The sequence below is a fragment of the Staurois parvus genome, unplaced genomic scaffold (assembly GCF_062004578.1).
Source record: "Staurois parvus isolate SC_StPar_1 unplaced genomic scaffold, SC_StPar_1.0 ptg002686l, whole genome shotgun sequence".
In the NCBI taxonomy this organism is placed as follows: Eukaryota; Metazoa; Chordata; class Amphibia; order Anura; family Ranidae; genus Staurois; species Staurois parvus.
In genome coordinates this window covers 1,795,656-1,811,035 of record NW_028320482.1, presented here as the reverse complement: position 1 = coordinate 1,811,035, position 15,380 = coordinate 1,795,656, and the positions used below count along the sequence as shown (strand labels likewise).

The 15,380-nt window shown below is 47.2% G+C and overlaps 1 protein-coding gene and 1 long non-coding RNA gene across 2 annotated transcripts; both read left to right on the top strand.

Annotated features, from left to right (window-relative positions):
* The first annotated feature begins 1,443 nt into the window (after positions 1-1,443).
* Positions 1,444-8,885, top strand: LOC149429930 (uncharacterized). The gene is made up of 4 exons (XR_016310088.1): positions 1,444-1,503; positions 8,288-8,421; positions 8,523-8,637; positions 8,765-8,885. It is a non-coding gene; the product is annotated as an uncharacterized LOC149429930 (long non-coding RNA).
* Positions 8,886-9,302: 417 nt separating this feature from the next.
* LOC149429929 (uncharacterized) lies at positions 9,303-15,131 on the top strand. Its single transcript, XM_089666382.1, has 2 exons — positions 9,303-9,614; positions 10,731-15,131. The coding sequence occupies exons 1-2, from the start codon at positions 9,491-9,493 to the stop codon at positions 11,963-11,965; spliced, it is 1,359 nt and encodes a 452-aa protein (XP_089522508.1). The 5' UTR covers positions 9,303-9,490; the 3' UTR covers positions 11,966-15,131.
* The last annotated feature ends 249 nt before the right edge of the window (positions 15,132-15,380 follow it).

Sequence of the window (15,380 nt, the reverse complement as noted above, 5' to 3'; positions counted from 1 at the left end):
CCGAGGGGGAAGAATACAACGCCTTGATCCAAGAATGGATAGAAGCCCCATTGTTGGAGTCAGTGGGATAAAATAAGTCCCATTCTTGGTGTCAGTGGGATAAAATAAGCCCCATTGTTGGAGTCAGTGGGAGAAAATAAGTCCCAATGTTGGAGTCAGTGGGATAAAATAAGTTCCATTCTTGGTGTCAGTGGGATAAAATAAGCCCCATTGGTGTCAATGAGATAAAATACGCCCCATTGTTGGAGTCAGTGGGAGAAAATAAGTCCCAATGTTGGAGTCAGTGGGATAAAATAAGTTCCATTCTTGGTGTCAGTGGGATAAAATAAGCCCCATTGGTGTCAATGAGATAAAATACGCCCCATTGTTGGTGTCCTTGGGATAAAATAAGTCCCATTATTGGTGTCAGTGTGATAACATAAGCCCCATTGTTGGTGTCCTTCTGATAAAACAAGTCCCATTATTGGTGTCAGTGGGATAAAATAAGTCCCATCCCTGGTGTCAGTTGGATACAGTAAGCCCCACTGTTGGTAGCAGTGGTATAAAATAAGCCCCATCATTGGTGTCGGTGAGATAAAATAAGCCCCGTTGTTGGTGAAATTGGGATAAAATAAGCCCCATTGGTGTCAATGAGATAAAATACGCCCCATGGTTGGTGTCCTTGGGATAAAATAAATCCCATTATTGGTGTCAGTGTGATAACATAAGCCCTATTGTTGGTGTCCTTCTGATAAAACAAGTCCCATTATTGGTGTCAGTGGGATAAAATAAGTCCCATTGTTGGTGTTCTTCTGATAAAATAAGTCCCATCCCTGGTGTCAGTTGAATACAGTAAGCCCCACTGTTGGTAGCAATGGTATAAAATAAGCCCCATCATTGGTGTCGGTGAGATAAAATAAGCCCCGTTGTTGGTGAAAGTGGGATAAGATAAGCCCCATTGGTGTCAGTGAAAACAACGTGTAACCCCAGCCTGACATTGGTGGTCAGTGGTGGTACTTACCTGATCCCACCCTCCTGCTGCCTCTCTGCTGATGTCGGAGTTCTACTTTCACTGTCAGAGAGGAGATCACGGCTCCCAACAGTCTGGTGTCATTGCAGTGCTTAGTGATGGAACCCGTTCCAGCCGTCATCACCTCACTGCCGCTCCCCACAGAGTCCTGGAACCTGCGGGATGAGGTCATGATGGGACAGGAGACAAAATTCAGGACTGTCCTGAAGATTTGGGACACTTAGCAACAATGACAAGGCCGTGTTCACATTATGAAAATTTTATTTGGCTGCAATTTCTAGCAGCTCAGTGATCTCAGTTTTATCCAGACAGGAAGTCTCTCTAAGAGACAGGAAGTGATGTCAGGCACAGATAGGAAGTGATGTCAGGTACAGGCAGGAAGTGATGTCTGGCACAGACAGGAAGTGATGTCAGGTACACACAGGAAGTTCCAGGTGAGAGGTGAGGTGGGAGGAAGTGGAGAGGAGACGTTGGTGGAAGTGGCAGCAGAGAAGGTAATAAGATGTTATTATTATTATTATTATTATTATTATTATTATTAATGAACCTTGTTTAGTGTGGCAATGCTTAGTCATGCATCTGCACCGCAAAATCAGCGGTGGAATCCCAGGTCAGGGCAGGGACCAGCTCAGCAGGGGGTGGGTTTTCGACTCTTACCAGAGCCTCGGCAGGTGGAGCGGCAGCATGCTCTCTAGTCTGGTGGCGAGTGATGGCCGGATGAGCTTCGGCAGGGGTTTCGGTGCCAAAAGCAGAGACCAGGACTCCCAGATCATTTCCAAGGAGAACCTCAGCCGGCAGGTTCCGCATTACTCCAATTTCAACGTCCCTGGCCCCGGCCCAGCAGTCCAGATGAACCCTTGCGGTAGGAATCCAGTACACATGGCCTACCGCTACTTGTACGGCCACAAACCACCCGGTTTTGACCCGGTCTGTTACCAGTTGGGGTTGGACTAGGGCGAGGGTGGCCCCAGTGTCCCGTAATCCTTTGGCCCGACGGCCATTAACATGGACAACCTGTTGGTGATGTTGGCGATTGTCCGGGGGAGAGGGTTAGCCTCGTGAAAGACCCCGATGTCCTCATCCTCAATTTTAAAATTCCTCCGTGAAGAGGCGGTGTCACTGGGGTGGTTCTGCAAGCAGTAGGCAGAGGCTTGGCCATAGGGAGTGGTGGGTCGGTTGGAAGTGCCCCGAGGGGTTTGGCTGGTCTGGGGCCTTGGTTGATTCTGGGGGCAATGAATGCGGATGTGCCCTGTTTTGTTGCAGCCATAACAATGTGGGCCAGACCGCTTTGGGTCAGAAGGTGTGGGTGGTCTGAGGCATTCTCGAGTGGGCACCACTGGTTGTAGACGAGGTGCATGGGGAATGGCGGGCTCGGTTAGCCTCCTGTTGTCCAGGTACACATCTGCCCAGCAACTAGCGTCGGCTAAGGTTAGGGGGTGTCTGTCCCAGACCCAATGTTTAACATCCCCTGGAAGTCCATTGTAAAACTGCTCCAGTAACAGCAGTTGTAACAGTTCCTCCAGCTTGGTGATCTGACACCCTCAAACCCAGCTGTGGGCAGCGTGTTGTAACTGATGTCCCCATTCAGTGAAGGTGTCCTGGGGTTTCTTCTTGAGTGCCAGGAACTTTAAGCGGTACACTTCTGGGGTGAGAGCGTAGCGGGCCAGCAAGTGTTCCTTAACATAATTGTAATCCAAGCAGTAGCTGTCGGGTACTGTCCTGAACGTGCCTGCAGCCCAACCGGTTAGCTTGCTGCTCAAAATGGGGATCCAGTCTTTGACTGCCACATCATGGATGGTGCACAAAGGTTCAAACTCCTGAAGAAAGTTGTCAATGTCCCCATCCGCCTCCGAGAAAGTTTTAAAAACAGTGCAGGGAATTTTCTTTGGTCCAGCTGCAGTCTGGAGAAGGCGGGAGGTAATCCCCTTCCAGACCGAGTCCTTGGTGGATGACCGGGAGTGACTAAGCCGCAGTTGGGTGGCATCGTCCAGGGCCTTGGAAATCTATTTGGGGGTGGGAGCGTTTCCACTCCACCTCTTGTTATAATCAAAATGGTATAAGGGTCTCCATACGGTTCTAAGTGGGCCTGGCGTTTCAAGGGCTGATGAGCTGCTCTGTTCCTCCAACTCCTCCCATGAAGCGGAGTTCACTTCTGGCGGAGTGGTATTCGCTTCAAGCATAGCAGAGTGTGCATCAGGTGAAGTAGGGTGCGCATCCGCTTGGTCCAGGGCTATAATCTTGGCCAACAGTTCCTCTATGGTCTTGGAGCCAGCGATACCTCCCCGAGTGACAAGCAGGCTTTGGAGAGCTGGCTTCCAGAGGTCCCGTACATCCTTCTGGCCGAGCAGGGACGTCTCCGTGAAAAGGATGGGGTCCCCGTTGGTGATTTGGACTTTCTCCGCAATGATGAAAGCTCCATACGCTGCCAACCAGCTGTGGCGGAACCGTTCCGCCTTCGCTTCCTCTTGCAGAGCAATGCGGCATCCGCAGCGTAGTCTCAGCCAATGGTCCCCTTTCCCAGCAAGTCTTCTAGTGCTCTGCTAAGGTGGGTATTAAAGCTCAAAGACAATCCTTCCCCGATATCCCAAACCACGAGTAGGAACTTCGTGTAGGGTGAATGAATGCATCGCTTTAATAAACACAACTCAAATTATACAGTACAGGCTGCCAGTAATCCCTGCCCCCCTCCACTCCCACCAGATAGTCTTACACCTGGTTCCCCACCCACACCCAAAACTCTACAGTACAATACAACAGTAATCAGCACAGTATGAAATCAGGATAAGTGAAAGGTTACAAGTCCCCATTACCCAATCAAACTGCAGAATGCCTGTCTACATAAGAGCTACTCAACATATACAATTTTAAAAAATGGTAGAATGGGAAGGCCACTTAACAAGGGGATAAAACCAGAATGGAAAGGGCAAAATGTTATCACAAAGGGACGGTTCTTCACAACACAATACACCAATCTTTCTAGGAAGACCGAGCACACAGACACCGGTCATGCAATTCACCGATCTCTCTAGGAAGACCGAGCACACAGACACCGGTCACACAATACACCGATCTCTCTAGGAAGACCGAGCACACAGACACTGGTCACGCAATACACCGATCTCTCTAGGAAGACCGAGCACATAGACACTGGTCACGCAATGCACCAACCTTTCTAGGAACACCGAGCACACAGACACTGGTCACTCAATACACCGATCTCTCTAGGAAGACCGAGCACACAGACACCGGTCACACAATTCACCAATCTCTCTAGGAACACCGAGCACACAGACACTGGTCACACAATACACCGATCTCTCTAGGAAGACCGAGCACACAGACACCGGTCACACGATACACCGATCTCAATGCACCGATCTCTCTAGGAAGACCGAGCACACAGACTCCAGTCACACAATGCACCGATCTCTCTAGGAAGACCGAGCACACAGACACCGGTCACACAATACACCGATCTCTCTAGGAAGACTGAGCACACAGACTCCAGTCACACAATGCACCGATCTCAATGCACCGATCTCTCTAGGAAGACCGAGCACACAGACACCGGTCACGCAATACACCAATCTCTCTAGGAAGACAGAGCACACAGACACCGGTCACACAATACACCAATCTCTCTAGGAAGACAGAGCACACAGACACCGGTCACACAATACACCAATCTCTCTAGGAAGACCGAGCACACAGACACCGGTCACACAATTCACCAATCTCTCTAGGAACACCGAGCACACAGACACCGGTCACACAATACACCAATCTCTCTAGGAACACCGAGCACACAGACACCGGTCACACAATACACCGATCTCTCTAGGAAGACTGAGCACACAGACTTCAGTCACACAATAATACACCGATCTCTCTAGGAAGACCGAGCACACAGACACCGGTCACACAATTCACCAATCTCTCTAGGAACACCGAGCACACAGACACCGGTCACAAAATACACCAATCTCTCTAGGAAGACTGAGCACACAGACTTCAGTCACACAATAATACACCGATCTCTCTAGGAAGACCGAGCACACAGACACCGGTCACACAATACACCGATCTCTCTAGGAAGACCGAGCACACAGACACTGGTCACGCAATGCACCAACCTTTCTAGGAAGACCGAGCACACAGACACCGGTCACACAATACACTGATCTCTCTAGGAAGACCGAGCACACAGGCACTAGTAACACAATACACCAATCTCTCTAGGAAGACTGAGCACACAGACACCGGTCACACAATACACCGATCTCTTTAGGAAGACTGAGCACACAGACACCGGTCACACAATACACCGATCCCTCTAGGAAGACCGAGCACACAGACTCCTGTCACACAATACACCGATCTCTCTATCGAAGACCGAGCACACAGACACTGGTCACGCAATACACTGATCTCTCTAGGAAGACCGAGCGCACAGACACCGATCTCTCTAGGAAGACCGAGCACACAGACACCGGTCACACAATACACCGATCTCTCTAGGAAGACCGAGCACACAGACACCGGTCACACAATACACCGATCTCTCTAGGAAGACCGAGCACACAGACACTGGTCACGCAATGCACCAACCTTTCTAGGAAGACCGAGCACACAGGCACTAGTAACACAATACACCAATCTCTCTAGGAAGACTGAGCACACAGACACCGGTCACACAATGCACCGATCTCTCTAGGAAGACCGAGCACACAGACACCGGTCACACAATACACCGATCTCTCTAGGAAGACCGAGCACACAGACACTGGTCACGCAATACACCGATCTCTCTAGGAAGACCGAGCACACAGACTCCTGTCACACAATACACCGATCTCTCTATCGAAGACCGAGCACACAGACACTGGTCACGCAATACACTGATCTCTCTAGGAAGACCGAGCGCACAGACACCGATCTCTCTAGGAAGACCGAGCACACAGACACCGGTCACACAATACACCGATCTCTCTAGGAAGACCGAGCACACAGACACCGGTCACACAATACACCGATCTCTCTAGGAAGACCGAGCACACAGACACCGGTCACACAATACACCGATCTCTCTAGGAAGACCGAGCACACAGACACTGGTCACGCAATACACCGATCTCTCTAGGAAGACCGAGCACATAGACACTGGTCACGCAATGCACCAACCTTTCTAGGAACACCGAGCACACAGACACTGGTCACTCAATACACCGATCTCTCTAGGAAGACCGAGCACACAGACACCGGTCACACAATTCACCAATCTCTCTAGGAACACCGAGCACACAGACACTGGTCACACAATACACCGATCTCTCTAGGAAGACCGAGCACACAGACACCGGTCACACGATACACCGATCTCAATGCACCGATCTCTCTAGGAAGACCGAGCACACAGACTCCAGTCACACAATGCACCGATCTCTCTAGGAAGACCGAGCACACAGACACCGGTCACACAATACACCGATCTCTCTAGGAAGACTGAGCACACAGACACCGGTCACACAATACACCGATCTCTCTAGGAAGACCGAGCACACAGACACTGGTCACGCAATACACCGATCTCTCTAGGAAGACCGAGCACACAGACTCCTGTCACACAATACACCGATCTCTCTATCGAAGACCGAGCACACAGACACTGGTCACGCAATACACTGATCTCTCTAGGAAGACCGAGCGCACAGACACCGATCTCTCTAGGAAGACCGAGCACACAGACACCGGTCACACAATACACCGATCTCTCTAGGAAGACCGAGCACACAGACACCGGTCACACAATACACCGATCTCTCTAGGAAGACCGAGCACACAGACACCGGTCACACAATACACCGATCTCTCTAGGAAGACCGAGCACACAGACACCGGTCACACAATACATCGATCTCTCTAGGAAGACCGAGCACACAGACACCGGTCACACAATACACCGATCTCTCTAGGAAGACCGAGCACACAGACACCGGTCACACAATACACCGTTCTCTCTAGGAAGACCGAGCACACAGACACTGGTCACACAATACACCGATCTCTCTAGGAAGACCGAGCACACAGACACCTGTCACACAATTCACTGATCTCTCTAGGAAGACCGAGCACACAGACACCGGTCACACAATGCACTGATCTCTCCAGGAAGACTGAGCACACAGACACCGGTCACACAATACACCGATCTCTCTAGGAAGACCAAACACACAGACACTGGTAATGCAATGACACAATCTCTCTCTAGCAGTATGTATTGGTACCAGAAGCCACTTATTTTATTTTTTATTGTGATTCCCCTAGATGGGCAGTGCATAGAAATAACATGAAATCTGTAAATGCCGAGTCCTTGAGGTGTCACAATATGGGCTAGGAGAGAAGAAAATCCTTGTTCTGTGGCCATAGATTATATGGATCAGCCAGTTTTGATGACAGGGTCTGTAGGCAGGTGATTACTGCATGTCACTATCCTGTTGTGTTTTACCTTTGTTAATTATTTTGGTGTAATGTCACTTTAAATAATCTGGTTTACTGCTGAAGGTGTTGAGTCAAATGTGACTTCCTCCTCTGCAGATGTGTCATATCCTGTGTCTTGGGGTAAAAATACATCTGCAGAAGATCGCCCACCAGGTCAGAGTCCTATGGAAGTAGAGCTGTGAGGTCCTACTGCTACATTGTTATTTCTGCTCTGTTTACTACAAGCTTTTAACTTACATAGTTGGAGGGTCCTGTTGTAATAGCAACTTTGGGAATTCCAGGAAAACTCTGGACACGAACTTGAGGAAAACAAGCTTTTTATTTACCAGCTGGGACTTAGCCAGACTCGTGTCTGCAAGCTAAGTGCCTTGAAAAACATCTTACATGGTGTATATATCAACAGTTATGTCACAATGCATATATTTCCTCTTTACTTTTTGTAGTTTTAAAATACATTCTGAGCAGTTCAGGATATAGCCTTTGCGGTTTCAAATTTAGATAAAATATCACACACTGAAAGTTAGGGTGTCAGCTGCTAGACTGAAACACATTGTTCCACAGGAAATGAGGGGGAGGAAATGAGCTGATGACCTGGTTCTGCAAACAGAGGCTTTTAGAAATGTTAAAGCTTAAAGGGGAACTCTGCAATATTTGGGTGCTGCCACACTGTGTTGGTAAATTATACCTCAGTCTGAAGTGGGGCTTTAATATAATGGAGACCTGAAGGATGAGGTGAGGAGGATTCAGGGAATATAGTTTAATTTTACTCTTTGTGTTCAGATCTAGAGTTTTCCTCCTGTGAAGTCTGGAGATCACATGACATCACATTGCCTCCACCTCCCTCCCTGATAGAAGAGAGAAAGAAGAAGATTCTAGAAGTCACCAGAGAGATCACTGAGCTGCTGACAGGAGAGGTGAGCGGTGCCGGGAATTCTGGGACATTCTCCAGTAACAGACAAGGGATGTGTCTGTTCAATTGATACAGTCCAGATAATTCTCCACTATCTGTCTACAGAGAAACCTGCATAGATCACATGACCACATCAATGAGGATGGAGGTGGACAGGAGTCACATGACTGAGAGGATACTAAACCTCACCCTGGAGATCATCTACCTGCTGACCGGAGAGGTGAGGAGGATTCTGGGAGGTCACATGATGTCACTCTTATCTCTATTAATAAAACACAGACCTGACCGGAGAGGTGAGGAGGATTCTGGGAGTCTAACATGATATTCCTTATGCTTCTCCAATGCAGAGATTTCCTCTTCTGATGTCAGGTGACCATATGACCATCACAGTGCCTCCATGTGACTCCCTAAAACCTGAGAGACACAACATGCAGAAGATTCTAGAAGTCACCAAGAAGATGATGGAGCTGCTGACAGGAGAGGTGAGCGGTGCCGGGAATTCTGGGACATTCTCCAGTAACAGACAAGGGATGTGTCTGGATGGTGACTGTATCATTGTGTGTGTCAGGTTCCTATAAGGTGTCAGGGTGTCACTGTCTATTTCTCCATGGAGGAGTGGGAGTATTTAGAAGGACACAAGGATCTCTACAAGGACGTCATGATGGACAATCAGCCGCCCCTCACATCACCGGGTAAGAGGAGACTTTATTGTAAAGGAGAGAGCAGTACGGAGGATCCACCTAGATCCCCCATCATCTGATAAACACATAGAAACAATGGATTCAGTCAGTGTGTGTGTTTCCTACAGATGGATCCAGTCATGGGAACCCACCAGAGAGATGTCCCCGTCCTCTGTATTCCCGGGATTCCACACAGGAAGATCACACCATCCCTCACCATCATCAGGTCGGTGGAGTTGAGGGTCTGGAACATAAAGTGATGGAACACTCTGACATGTGGAGACGATGTGTGGACTCTACAAGATGATATTTTCTATGTGATCTCACATCATAAATCCTTCTATATTACAGATGTTATTTTCTGCCATTCTGTTGGTTTAGGGTGAAGATCTGATGAAGATGAAAGTTGAGGGTGAAGTAGAAGAGACGTATGTGAGGGATGATCAGCAATATACGGAGGAGGCTGGAATGATGAGGACATTCAAAGAGGAGGACACTACTACAGAGATCAGCACAGGTGAGCCACAATATATTCTTCTGTTATCTCTGCTCTGTTCCTGCACACTGATTGGTCCAGAGTAGGGCGGGAGATGAGTGATATCAGCCAATAAGCAGTTAATAATAGTCACTGATACCCATTCTGCATATTTCCTTTTTCTTTAAAGTGGAGCTCCACCCAAAAGGGGAAGTTCTGCTTTAGGACCTTGTCCCCTTCTCCTCATTAAGGATTGGCATCTTTTGGGAGGTGGGGGGGTAGCGGGTACCCCATTTTGACAGTTACCCGCTCCCACTTACGATGCGATCTCCTAGGTGGTTGGAAGCATAACTTCTCCTCCCCCACGCAGTCTTCTGGGACATGTGACAGTTCCCAGAAGACTGCGGGACCATTCACAATGTGCAGGTCTGTTCGCACATGCGCAGTGGGCACCCAGCTGTGAAGCCGCAAGCTGTCACAGTTGGGTTCCTACACTTAAGATGTTGGCATCAGAGACACAGGATGGCCAGTGAACCCGGCTGTTTTGATGACACCGCTGGATCATAGGACAGGTAAGTGGCTATATTTTAAAAGTGAGCAGCTACAGTTTTGGTAGCTGCTGACTTTTATTGTTTTTGTGGGAGACTGAAGCTCCTCGTAAAGATAAACCTCCTTCTCTGTGCTGCAGCCACAATTTGTGTACTCCGACATGATGTTATGATCAAAACTAAGGAGGAACATAAAAAACTGAAACTTGTCTTTTCAGTAGAAAATACTTCTCCAAACACCCTCCAGTGCTGCTCATCATCAGAAGCCTAGACCTATGGTCACGTGTTCTATGCTAAAGGTCCTACAGGTCTGAACTATGAACCTCATCATTATCAGAGATCACATGACCCAGAGCCTAGCCTTGTGGTTGTGTGAAGAGCATACCCCTCCCAGTCCCCATTGGTTCCTGCTCTTCTGACAAGGCTGGGGAAATGTAGAAGTGATCTGGGAGGAGGACCAAAGGACCTTTTACTGAAGAAGGGAAGTCACAGCTGGTTGGGACATTCATATAGAACATCTTCTCACTCATATCTGCCTTTTCTAGATGAAATCTTGGTGTAAGTGAACTAACCCTCTTGTATCTATTGATTGTGTTTTTATATTTTCCAGGACACGCCATCGAGCAACTCTCAAAGGATCATCTCACTTTATCTTCGGGTTGTAAAATGGAAGATGAGGACATCACAAGAGATTGTGCAGGAGAAAAGACAATGAGCTCAGCTATGGATGGTGGACTACACAGTGTGGATGGACCATCAAATCCTTCTGAATCTGACCAACCTCGTACTGTGAGGGATGGAGCCGGAATTCAGGGGAAGAAGAAATATTTTTGTCCTGAATGTATGAAAAGTTGTAGCTCTAAATTAAGTTTTACTGTACATCAGAGATCTCACACAGGTGAAAAGGTTCATTCCTGTTCTGAGTGTGGGAAATGTTTTTCAAAGAATTCTGAAATGGTTAAACATCAAAGATTTCACACAGGTGAGAAGCCTTATTCCTGCCCTGAGTGTGGAAAGTGTTTTTCAGACATATCCAGTCTGTACAGACACCAGAGAATTCACACGGGGGAAAAGCCGCATTCCTGTCCTGAGTGCGGGAAATGTTTTTTACAGAATTCAGACCTGGTTAAACATCAAAGATGTCACACGGGTGAGAAGCCTTATTCCTGCCCTGAGTGCGGGAAACATTTTGCAGAGAAGTCTGCTCTTAACAAACATCAGAAGATTCACACGGGGGAGAAGCCATTTTCCTGTATGCAATGTGGGAAATGTTTTTCTCAAAAAGCAGATCTTCTAACACATCAAAGATCTCACACAGGCGAGAAGCCATATTCCTGCCGTGAGTGTGGGAAATGTTTTTCAGAGAGATCTAATCTTTACAGACATCAGAAGATTCACTCTGGGCAGAAACCACATTCTTGCCCTGACTGCGGGAAATATTTTTTGGAGAGATCAAACCTTGTTGTACATCGAAGATCTCATAGACAGAAGAAGCTGTATTCTTGCTCTGAGTGCGGGAAATGTTTTTTACACTTGTCCAGTCTTTACAATCATCAGAAATCTCACCTAGAGAAGAAGCTGTATTCCTGTCCTGAGTGCAGGAAATGTTTTACGCAGACATCAGACCTTGTTAGACATCAGAGATCCCACACAGGAGAGAAGCCATATTCCTGCACTGAGTGCGGGAAATGTTTTTCAGAGAAGTCCAGTCTTTGCAGACATCAGATGATTCACACAAGGGAGAAGTCATATTCCTGTCCTGAGTGTGGGAAATGTTTTTCACAGACATCAGACCTTGTTAGACATCAAAGATCTCACGTTGTAGAAGCCGTAAACCTGCCCTGAGTGTAGTAAATATGTTTCACAAAAGTCCATTGTTGCTGTATGTCAGATGTGCCATATACAGGAATAGCTGTGTTGTGATAGATGTCATGTATGGAAATCAGCGCTTGTCACACATCAGAGATCTTGCGGAGTGAAGAAGCCGTATTCCTGTCTTAAGTGTGGGAACTGTTAGCAACAGAAATAAGAACTTGTCTCAGAGACCTCTTACAGGGGAATAGCTGTATTCCTGCAGAAAATATTATACATGGAAATCAGACTTTGTTATACATCAAGGGGAGAAGCCATATTTCTGTTCTGAGTGTAGAAAAGGTTTTCCTGATAAATCCATGGTATAATATATGGGTTGACTCTGTCCTCTGATGAACCCCTCCAAGACAGAATAAATACGTCTGAGTCCCTCCCTTCAGGGAGTGTTCCTTTTCTGTTTCTAGGATGAGGTGATATGTCATGGGTAGGGTTTAGCTGCCAGTCTGAATTTTGCATGTTTGGAGGACCGGCAAATTGTAGAACTACACTCACCAACCACTTTAGGTCCACCTGTTCAATTGCTTGGTAACACAAATTGCTAATCAGCCAATCACACGGCAGCAACTCAGTGCATTTAGGCATCTAGACGTGGTGAAGACGACTTGCTGAAGTTCAAACCAACCATAAGATTGGGGAAGAAAGGGGAATTAAGTGAGTTTGAATGTGCATGGTTGTTGGTGCCAGACTGGCTGGTCTGAGTATTTCAAAAACTGCTGATCTACTGGGATTTGCATACACAACCATCTCTAGGGTTTACAGAGAATGGTCCAAAGAAGAGAAAATATCCAGTTTTATGGACAAAAATGCATTGTTGAGGTCAGAGGAGAATGGGCAGACTGGTTGCTGCGACATTCATATGCTGAAAGGTCTGAGGGATAAATCTTAACAAGAGCGACTTCAAGAGCTTAACATCTGTGCACAGCACATACAGATGGTGTCTACATTTAAGTATTTGAGGGTGATAGTATCTCCTGCTCCAGTACATTTCTTTCAATCTTTTACCTCTACTCCATCATCAGAAATTGAAGTGTAACAGTTGGTGCAAACTCCCTCTGTCGGTGGTGGGTAGGGTTAATCTAATTAAAATGATTTTGGCCCCGCAACTTCTTGATATTTTCCATAATTCTCCCATATGGATTCCTAAGAAATGGTTTCATCATATAGAGACCCAGTTTAGGACTCTCATTTGAAAAAATAGATGGCTAGGATAAAATTGTTCACGTTGCAATATGGCAAGGAGTCGGGGGGGCTGGTGGCTCCGGAGCCTACACTATATTTCCTGGCGGCCCAATTGCAGTAACTGGTTGGTTGGGATTCATCTGATGATACTGATCCCATGATCAAGTTGATTTCCCTTCCTGATTCCACCATTTCGGCTCTCTCTCATCTTGAGATGGCTCTACCGGTCCTTCCATCCATGGCTCCAACTGCGGACCTCTTGAGGAGCGTCTGGTGTGCGGTAAAAGCATCCTTTCAAATTACTGGGTTTCTCTCCTGTACCCCATTGTGGAATAATTTGCAATATATAAACTGGAGGGTTTTCAGGACTGGAGGGTTTGAGGCCTGAAATTCAAATCTCAGCTGTACTCGGGGGCAGGGGCGGACTGACAACTCATGGGGCCCCCAGGCAATAGGGGATCATGGGGCCCCTGTGTCATTGCCCAAACTCAAAAAAGCCTATGAAAAAGGTACCAGGGTCATTTCATGGGGCCCCCTACTGACCCCGGGCCCTCGGGCAGTGCCCGAGTTTCCAAATGGTCAGTCCGTCCCTGCTCGGGAGTGACCGTAAAGTCCTTTTCACAACTGCAAATGGACTTACACATAAGCAATTTTACTGCTATCTTCAGCTACGCCATGCGGTACAGGCCCAGTCTTCGCTCTCTAATCTCACATTGACAGACTCGACTTTTCTTAAGGATGTAACTCAGGCAACCCATAAGAAGGGCATGATCTCTCGTGTTTACTCTCGGTTATTGTCCATGGTGCAGGATCATGCTAGTCTTTGGGATAGGGTGCAGTGGTCAAGGCATATTGGAGAGTTTGCTGGAGATGTCTGGGATGCTGCCCTGGAATCTGTTTCGGTGATTTCTCTTTCTCCTTCTCATAAATTATCTCAATTGTTTATTCTCCATTGGGCGTATAGGACCCTTGTGCAACTGTACCGGTGGGGCAGGCAAGTTTCATTCACATGCTCTGGTGCTGCCCAATGCTACATACAGTGGGGCAAAAAAGTATTTAGTCAGCCACCAATTGTGCAAGTTCTCCCACTTAAAAGGATGAGAGAGGCCTGTAATTGGCATCATAGGTAGACCTCAACTATGAGAGACAAAATGAGAAAAAAAATCCAGACAATCACATTGGCTGATTTGGAAAGAATTTATCTGCAAATTATGGTGGAAAATAAGTATTTGGTCAATATCAAAAGTTCATGTCAATACTTTGTTATATATCCTTTGTTGGCAATGACAGAGGTCAGACGTTTCCTGTAAGTCTTCACAAGGTTGGCACACACTGTTGCTGGTATGTTGGCCCATCCTCCATGCAGATCTCCTCTAGAGCAGTGATGTTTTGGGGCTGTCGCTGGGCAACACGGACTTTCAACTACCTCCAAAGGTTTTCTATGGGGTTGAGCTCTGGAGACTGGCTAGGCCACTCCAGGACCTTGAAATGCTTCTTACGAAGCCACTCCTTCGTTGCCCGGGCGGTATATTTGAGATCATTCTCGTGTTGGAAGACCCAGCCACGTTTCATCTTCAATGCCCTTGCTGATGGAAGGAGGTTTGCACTCAAAATTTCACGATACATGGCCCCATTCATTCTGTCCTATACATGGATCAGTCATCCTGGTCCCTTTGCTGAGAAACAGCCCCAAAGCATGATGTTGCCAACCCCATGCTTCACAGTAGGTATGGTGTTCTTTGGATGCAACTCAGCATTCTCTCTCCTCCAAACACGATGAGTTGTGTTTCTACCAAACAGTTCTATTTTGGTTTCATCTGACCATATGACATTCTCCCAGTCCTCTTCTGGATCATCCAAATGGCCAAGGTAGCAAGGATTTAATTTCATGTTTCTTTTTGGTTTGATGTTTTCTTGTAAATAGTGTAAATAAACCGCACCTTTTTGTTTTTCGCCTACACTCCTGTTTTGCTGTTACTGTTTTTTTGTGTTGTGAACTCACCCAGGGACACACACACACCCGCTGCCGAGCAAACCCTGTTACATATGGTGGAGGACCACGGGCAGTTTGTGGTAAATAAAGGAGAGCATGGTATAGATAATAAGATAGTTGTCTGTGCCGAATGCTAATCAACAACAGACTAATGCAAGTCTCCAGCAGAGCATTGCAGCCCATCAGCAAGACCTGGAACAAGCGGAGTCCCACCAT

Excerpts from the sequence above, each read along its gene's own strand:
- LOC149429929 (XM_089666382.1), top strand. The coding sequence starts at position 9,491 with ATGAAGATGAAAGTTGAGGGTGAAGTAGAAGAGACGTATGTGAGGGAT. Across the intron at positions 9,615-10,730 it reads TACTACAGAGATCAGCACAG|GACACGCCATCGAGCAACTC; the intron begins GTGAGCCACAAT and ends TATATTTTCCAG.